The sequence below is a fragment of the Electrophorus electricus genome, chromosome 9 (genome assembly GCF_013358815.1).
Source record: "Electrophorus electricus isolate fEleEle1 chromosome 9, fEleEle1.pri, whole genome shotgun sequence".
In the NCBI taxonomy this organism is placed as follows: domain Eukaryota; kingdom Metazoa; phylum Chordata; class Actinopteri; order Gymnotiformes; family Gymnotidae; genus Electrophorus; species Electrophorus electricus.
The window spans coordinates 2657501-2666277 of NC_049543.1; the positions used below are offsets into that span (position 1 = coordinate 2657501).

At 41.4% G+C, this 8777-nt stretch overlaps 1 protein-coding gene across 2 annotated transcripts in view; it reads right to left on the minus strand.

Moving 5' to 3' along the window:
- The window catches only part of rxrab (retinoid x receptor, alpha b), a 38795-nt gene extending 30317 nt beyond the window's left edge, over positions 1–8478 (minus strand). For both annotated transcript variants that reach the window (XM_027003108.2, XM_027003107.2), the window contains exon 1: positions 8268–8478. In XM_027003108.2, the coding sequence (XP_026858909.2) occupies positions 8268–8295 (28 nt within the window). In that variant the 5' untranslated portion in view covers positions 8296–8478. The remainder of the gene's footprint in view (positions 1–8267) is intronic.
- Positions 8479–8777: the final 299 nt, after the last annotated feature.

Sequence of the window (8777 nt, forward strand, 5' to 3'; positions counted from 1 at the left end):
AAACAGACTAAACTTAGGCAGCTTCGGTGACTTCTTAAAATAGTTGTGGAATTCCATCTTAGGTGCCCAGCCATACCTCCACACGCTAAACACAAACACACACACACACGGTACATAGTTGGAAAGTATGTAGGAGAGGGGACTAGGGCAGGGGGTGGGGGGTGGGGGGGGGTCGAGAAATGGAGAGAAGGAATCCAGAGAAATAGGAAGAGACATGAGGTGTAATGTAGTCGGGCAGCAAAGGGGGAGGGGTTTATCCTGGGCTGGGAGGAACTCTTGACCCTGTGTTCAACTTCATGGCCTCAGTTCATTCCTTTCACTTTCCCTGTGAGCGCCACACTAACGCTCCCCCTCTCTCTCTCCTCCTCTCTCTGGAGTCCTACAGAGTTTCCTCATAACCTGCCAACCCCCCCCCCCCCCCCCACACACACACCCCTACCCCACCCCTCTCTCTCACACTCATAATGCCTCAATAACTCCCCAATTTAACAATGAATCAAAAATATTTCTAGGTAATATTTCATAAACTTAATGATACTTTTCTTGAAACCTTGCAGTTATGTGTCAAAAAACAAAACAAAACAAACAGTGACAGGACTCCAAATTAAGCAAAATAATTCTTCCCCTTCTCATAATTAATTTCCAGTATTATGGGTGTGCCAGATAGTTCCTAAAATTGATTCCCAGTGTAGCCCGCATACTTTCCGAATTAAATCAACCTACAGCCACTCCTCTGTTGTATGCCTGAGGAAAATGGAGTGCACATGCACGTGCACACACACACACACACGGATTTTCATATCCATATGCAAATCCAGCATCCTGATAAAGGAAATACACAGAAATGGTACTCAGATCACCACAAGAAAAGACATGAGCTTACTGACTACATCAACTGTTTCTGGTTACGTTTGTGTCTGCATGTGTGTGTGTTTGCATCCATGTGTGTTTGGAGAGAATGAACATGTGCAGATCCTCACATATACTGAATAACCAAAATGGAATGATTAACACTACTGAAGCACTGATTGTGCCAAGCTATAGCAGCCAGGCACGGACGAGCATTTCCCCAATACCCTGTTCGCCCTGCAGTGGGATGTAAGAGTGATATATCTGTGGAGGGGATTCATGAGGGCTCTGCTGTTCCTTTGCAGGAAAAAAGATATTAAACAGAGTTTTTGAAGGAGTTCACTTTAGAAACATAAACAAAATCTCCTTTTTGTATCTCCTTTCTTTGACCGTCTTTCTCTGTCTCTATTTTCCTCCCAGTCTCTCTCTCTCTTTCTTTTTGTCTCTTCCCCTTTCATAGTTTAATTCATGTGATCATGCTTGCAGAAAATTAGAGAGTGAACTCATTCTGACAGAATGCTGGAAGGCAGTGTGTGTCCGGGCATCATTTGCCGGCCAGATTGCAATACCCAATGACTTCCATAGCCAGTGAATTTTCCTACTGCACTCACAGAGTGGCAGCCCAGAGAACTTTATATAGCACACTAGACAAAACAGAGGGCACAGAATAGCACCACTAAACAAAGCAAATATTATGACAGTTGTGTATACTGGCTACTGGAAAGCAGAAGATAAAAATAAACTTTCTGTTTGGAATGAAATGGAGCAGGTAGCACGTTTATTGAAGTAGTCACCTCTTAGTTGAAAAGCATTCCTGAGACATAGGTTGCATTCACTGTAAGTTCTGATCTCTACAGATGCGTCTCATTCTTAATACTTTTTAACTGAGTAGCAGAGGGGTGTATCCATGAGACCTCCTCGGTGTTTACCTGGATCGCAACCTATTGCTTTATAATTTCCTTATGAGAAATATAAAAAACATGACTGAAAATAGTTTTATCAGAACCAAACCCTCAACAGAAGTACTCTATTTTCTTTGCCTGAAAACTGTCCATATAATACTGGATAAGTCTTATTTAGTTAAAGAGTAACCAAAATTATTTATTGCTCTACAGAAATCATTCTTGCAAATACCAATATACAATGTGCTTTTTACCACAAAAAACAACAAACCTAAGAGAAACATGCAAGCACGCATGTGGAAATACAGACATATACACACACACAATCTCTATTTTTTGTCAGGACAAGAACACACATTTGCATGGGCAGGCACACACACGCGCACGCGCACGCGCACGCGCACGCGCACGCGCACGCGCACGCGCACACGCACGCACGCACGCACGCACGCACGCACACACACACACACACACACACACACACACACACACACACACACACACACGCACACGCACACGCACTGCTCCAGCATCCTGTTCCTCACCTCTTCATTGTTCTCCTATGACTTCCTGCTGTTCTATATCACACACATGCTCTAGTATAAACAAGCCTTATAAAAAATGAAAATATGAAAGTCTGAGGGTCTGAGCAAGTGCTATACATGCCAGTCACTGGGCAGAACAACCAAAACGCCAACATTTGCAAAAGGGAACCCATCAGAAGAGCTGGACCAAGCTCAATGATGGGAAAATATGTATCAACATGCATCAAAAACATAAGATTGAGCATGTCTGACACCTTAAAAGCCATCAGAGCAAAAGAGACCAAAAGTACCAGTGTCATCACTGTGCATCACTGGTGAACATTACTGGTAAACATTCCCCCAAAGATGCCTCAGTCAGCCCTGAGGGATACATGCTCACATAGAGGATCCCAGCAGGTCTCACCTCTCAGGCCTGAGACAGTATGTCCCAGTTCTCAGCACTTATACCAAAGACCACAGAACAAAGGAAAGTGAAGAACCCCATGCCAAATCTGACCATGAACAAAGCAAAGCATGGTCTGAAACGTCAGATATTCTTGTCAAGAACAAACTGTACCAAAACACAGAAGCTGCCAATTTGAGGCCGTTTCTGTCATTAACAGGCGGGCAATGTGGAATAGTGTGGAAAATATATTTTTTAGATAAAGAACATATGTTGAACTATATATAATTAGGTATATAGTTTCCAGAGAAACTGTGTGTGTGTGTGTGTGTGTGTGTGTGTGTGTGTTGTGTTTGTGTGTGTGTTGTGTGTGTGTGTGTGTGTGTGTGTGTGTGTGTGTGTGTCTATGTTTCTCAAAAAATCCCATGCCTGTACTAACTCCTCTTATTTGCTAGTAGTAGTTGGAGTCAAAGGTGAAGCAGTTTAGAGTTATTCTGTATTAGTATTTCTGGGATACATTAATGACATTTTTGGTATTGCTACATGCACATTTTAAGAACTCCAGCTGTTTATTTTTTCCTTCTCTAAGTTCCACCCAGCTCTGGAATATACATAGAGTATATGCACATCCTGGCACGAGGAGAACCGTTTTAGATGGTTCAGTTAAGTCTGTTAAATAACACCATAAGCCTACTGTCTCTCATTCCTATTTGCAAAACAACTCTTCACATTCCGATGGCTGCAAAAACTCCATCCCTTCCTCACTGCTATTAAGACTCAATGACTTTTGCATTGAGAATGAAGACTTCCTCCAGAGAAGTATGAAAATGTGTGAACATTTTCAGGACTGTGGATTTCAGAAGCAAGTCACAGATGATGCATTTGCTCATGTTTTACCTGAGAACAGATGTACTGTCCTATAAACCATCTACTGTTAAGACAACACAAATGTATCATCCTACAAATAAAACAGAATCCTCTAGGATGACACAGAGGCCCTTTTAAAAGATCCTCCACTAATCTCCTACAGACAAGACAAAGATATCAAAGACTTGCTCCTCAAAAGTGAGATAAATGACCATTCTGATAACTGGATCTGTAGCCTGCAACCACTCTAGATGTGCTGCATGTAAATTTATTAATATTAAAATTGATTAATTCTTGCAAATATGTAATCAGCTTTACATTTGAGAAATAAGAAAGGAGTGCTGATCATTTTGTTGAACACCTTTGGACCATGAGAATTGAGGATTTGTTATTTCCAGTGGCAAAGCATTTTAATGCTAATGGTAATTGCATTAATAACCTATCTGTCTGCACTGCCAGTTGATGGGATGACAGTAATGATGTTGGGAAATAGGTGATTACAGTTGAGTATCTGCAGTGTAGTGCAGTAAAAGCTGCAGCCTTGTGCCTATGGCTGAATCACAGCCCTCTGTGCTGATATTCAATATAACAGCACTCCCTCTGATATTGCTTAATTGGATACAGTAAATTGACAATTACAGCCAACTAACTGCAACATGTTCTGCATATATGCAGTGACAGATTTGCTTTAAATCAGATATAGAAACAGGTGTAACTTAATTATTTTGTTTAGAATATATATGGGATGTGTAATCACACAGCGGTGTTCCTAAAAGCTCTGATATTTCTATGATCGGAAACCTGTTGAACTAGGTACATATCCATGGTCCTGCTCTGCTATTGGAGACCAGTGGAGTTGTGTGCTAGCTTTATGGTATAATGTACAGACATACACACAACAGCAGGTGACAACATCATTACATATTCATCAATGAAATGTAGCTTATGTGCCTAGAGATAAATAGTGTACATGAAGAAAAACTTCAATTTAAATCAACCCATTTAAAGTGTGAAGACAAATTAGATTAGAAGAAATTGTGTCTTGATTTAATTTTCAGTACTACAATAAATAACTGGATGCCATTTTGCAATAAATACCTCGATGGCATTTGAAAATAACCTCATTTTAATTTTAATGTTTTAAACAACAACAACCTGAAAGGAAAAAATATTTTCATAATTTTTAAATGGATCTTTCAAACCCACTGAACCAACCCAGCCCCATGCATGAAGAATAATTAGGTTATTAGGTACAAAATGGAGCTGCCTCATTTACATAATCAACATGTGAAATTGCCAGTGCAGACCAGACAGAGTGAAACAGAGCTTCACAAGCAAAAACACAAACCTGCTGTAATGACTACTTTGTCAGTGGTGGTGTTATGTTAAGGCTGTTAACTGGGATGGATTAAATGGAGTTTGACAGACCTCAAACATGGCCTGAATTTCAGAATTTTAATGTAAAATTGTCATAAATGTATGTATATGAAACGATGAACAATCAGCAAATAAAGCAAAACAAAACAGCAACAAAAAAAATGACTTAATTGTATTGCACACACAGAACCTATGATCTCAGCAGGACAATCTTGTCTGTGCAGTTTCTACAAAGGAATGTTCTGAACATGAGATGTTGACAGACAGAAATACTGTGGCACCGTCGTTTAAATTCTTTCTTTGGCAACATCACTTCGCCTATAGGACCAGACAGGTATGACCGCTTAAGTTTCAAAGATTCTCAGATTCCTCAGTCTGTAAGAAAACATGAGGCAACTGTGCTGGATGTTTGGCACAGGTTTGATACGTGGTTGATACGTGGTACTGTGTAAATACGCTACAGAGATTCAGTCTCTTTTATTATGTCCTTTTAAAGAGCAGAACACTAGTATTAATGAAGTTATTTTTATTTTATTTATACAAAACTTTTATTTCTTGAAAACATATATGTGAGTGTTTTAGCAGTAGGATGTGGACTCAGTAGGGACTAGGTCTCATGGACAAAATGTCTGCTATCTCCTATAATGCCTCTTTTCCCTAGAACACCTCATCCAAGTTCTTTAATCAAATCCTTTTGTTCTTTCGACTGTAACCGTAGTAGCTCACACCTGCTCACATATCACATGAACAGTAGTTTGAGGGGGTCATTACTGCATTTTGTATAATTCGTTGCTCTCACGAGAGACGGAATGCAAGGCTTTAAAGGACAACAAAATTGCCACCAGATCTTATTTTGACTCCGCCTTCAGCCCGTGACACATCCTGCAACAGAGTCAGGACACGTGTAGGAATGGGCCAGAACAAGGGGTGCAAGACAGCGGGAGAAAAAAGTGTATTTACAAAATATCTGGAAAGTCAAATGACCATATATGAACATAAAAAAACAGCCTCAAACGTACATGCATTTTGTCGTAAAATCCATAGCAAACACATCTGCCCAGCCTGTGGTCGAAGTTACAACAAATAGCACAATGAGGGATTTAACCTCAAAGGTTCACACCTGGTAATTACACAGCTTCCTCTCTTATTACCATGTCTGAATGTTAGGCACAGACACATGTCTTAACGTTAGGCACAGACACATGTCTCAATGTTAGGCACAGACACATATCTCAAAGGTAGACACAGACACATTCCTCAACGTTAGGCACAGACACATGTCTCAACTTTAGGCACAGACACATGTCTCAAAGGTAGACACAGACACATGTCTCAATGCTAGACACAAATGTAAATTTCTTAGGCCATTATACTGGCCCTGATCCAGCATGCTCCAGACAACGTGTGGAATAGCTACGGCAGTGAAGACAGAGGTCTCTGCAGAGAAAGAGACAGACACACACACACACACACACACACACACACACACACACACACTCACACACACACACACATGCACTCGTACCAACGACAGGGTGTTTATTCTTCAAATCAGTCAAAGTAGACGGGTAGGTGGGTTTGCAAGCTGAGGCTCCAAATGTCAAGTCCATTACCTCAAAGCGAATTACAGAGCAAAATGATCCCCTTTTACAGGACCAATGGAAAGAGAAAAAGACAGGCCCATAGACCTGTCAATATTGCCCTGTTGTAGTGACCCTTTGTAAAATTAGTTTAAAGGTTCAGGTTGCATAGGGTTTTGAGTCAGGGGGAGCTCTAGGTCACAGGGGGTTCGAGGTCATGGTGAGTAATGCAGAGCTGGGGGTCAGAGCTAAGTTACAGGCCTAAAAAAGCAGAACAGTCCATAGTACAACTTCACAGCCGTTATCAATGAATCAGTGCATACAGTACACAGGGCAAATCATTAACAAAAGGGCTCTTCATCATATCACAGATAGCCTCCTCAATCCTTTACATGAGCTCTCGTGTTATATTCAAAAGCTTTTAAGCAAAAGTTCTTAAATGGCCACACTTTGGGAAGGAGTGAAAGAAGACAGACTTAAGCAATTACAAATCTGTGTCTTTGTGTGTAGGTGTGCGTGTTTGTGTGTATGTGTGTGTGTGTGTGTGTGTGTGTGGTGTGTGTGTGTGTGTGTGTGTGTGTGTGTGTGTGTTAACTGTCACTGCAGTTTGACCCTTCTGCACAGCCTTGTGTAGGAGCCCACACAGTCTTTGATTCCAAGCCAGACAGTGGCTGGAGGGTGTCTGTGAGATGCTGTCACTTTAAGCAATTAACTTTCTCTTTAAAGGCTCCCCTATAAAACTGACAGCTGCAGACATTCACAAAGGGACCAATCACCTCCTCAGAAACACAAAACTGCAATGCTGTAAACCAAACTGGTTCTCTTTTATTGGGGAGGTCCTGAACACCTCCAAGCCTCCTACAATGAGAGCCGACAGTTCTCCCTGACGCCAATGGACTTGGGCCTCTGGTTAGAACAATCACAGCCTATAAGATCAGTATAAGAAGGGGTGGTCAGATTCTGGGCCCAGAGCTATCATGACAAAAAGTCATTTTAATAAGTTAGAGAAGCTTTGACACAAAATAATGAAAAATTGAGGAGAATTGTACTCCATGGGGAGTGTGTGTGTGTGTGTGGGGGGGGGGGGGGGGCCTATTTAAAGTATATCAGTCTTTTTTTCTCCTTATTGGAACATCAGCTGTACTGAATAATTCTTCTCTGATGTGCTCATTGATTTTTGAAGCCTGTTCAGAAATGACACGAATGAATCCTGTTAATTATCATCCGTTAGGGTTACCCAGAACTATTCACAGAAAAGGTTCGCACTTGGTCAAGAGGACTCGGGAATGTTAAATTCTTCAGTCCTTGTGTTCCAGCCGTCCTGAGCTACAGTGCAGCAGCTCTGACCTTTTGAAGTCGTAGAGACAAAGTGTTCGATTTCAGAGGACGGGAGATGACAAACGTGACAGTGCAAGGAATACCAGTAACAACACTTAACGACAAACAAAGACATCGCGAAGTTGTCAAATAACCAAACTCATATAAGTACTGGCGCACATCAGTTAAAATGCTAAGGAAATAATAATAATAATAATAATAATACATTTTTGTCTAAGAAATATCTAAATGTGTTTGGGGCAAACATTAACATGTGAGGATAAATAGCGCTCTGGTCGCTTTTTACCGGAGCGCACTCCGAGACTGGAGCGTTTCATAACCTCGCTGGAGTATTCTAAGCACACCTGGGCTGAGCGTTCAGACTAATGCAAAACATGGCATTACTGTTCACATAACGCAAACCATACTCTTCAGTAGCGAAACTTACCTAGAGACAAGAAAGGTTTGGTTTCCATGTTAGCTCATGCCAGCGCTTTTCCGTATGGATAACAACACGGTCCTCCAGAGGGTTGACTGACAATAAAGATCCAGCACGAACCAACTCAAGTCTGAATTCAGCTGTCAAAAAGCACTTAGTAATAGCACTAACTATCTACTTCTGTCAGCTCCATCCAGTTTGCAGATCGGCTTGCGCTCTATCCTCCTCACTCCTGCTCAAAGTATCTGGCGCTGCCTTGCAGTGGGGGCCTCGTCAAGGGGCACTCCGACTCGTGCAAGCGCAAGTGCATTGACGCGCAAGAAGTAGCGACCCGTAATCCGTTGTCACTGGATCGATTCTGCACAATAAGTAAACATATTAAATCCCTACGGCCACGGAAAGGTTTTTGCTGTGAGGGTCTAAAGTAGACATTAGACATTACAGGCGTGCGAGAGAAAAAGTGTAAAGAAACAGTGCAAAAGCGCAGTTTAAAAAATGCTTTAACACAACATGAAGCAC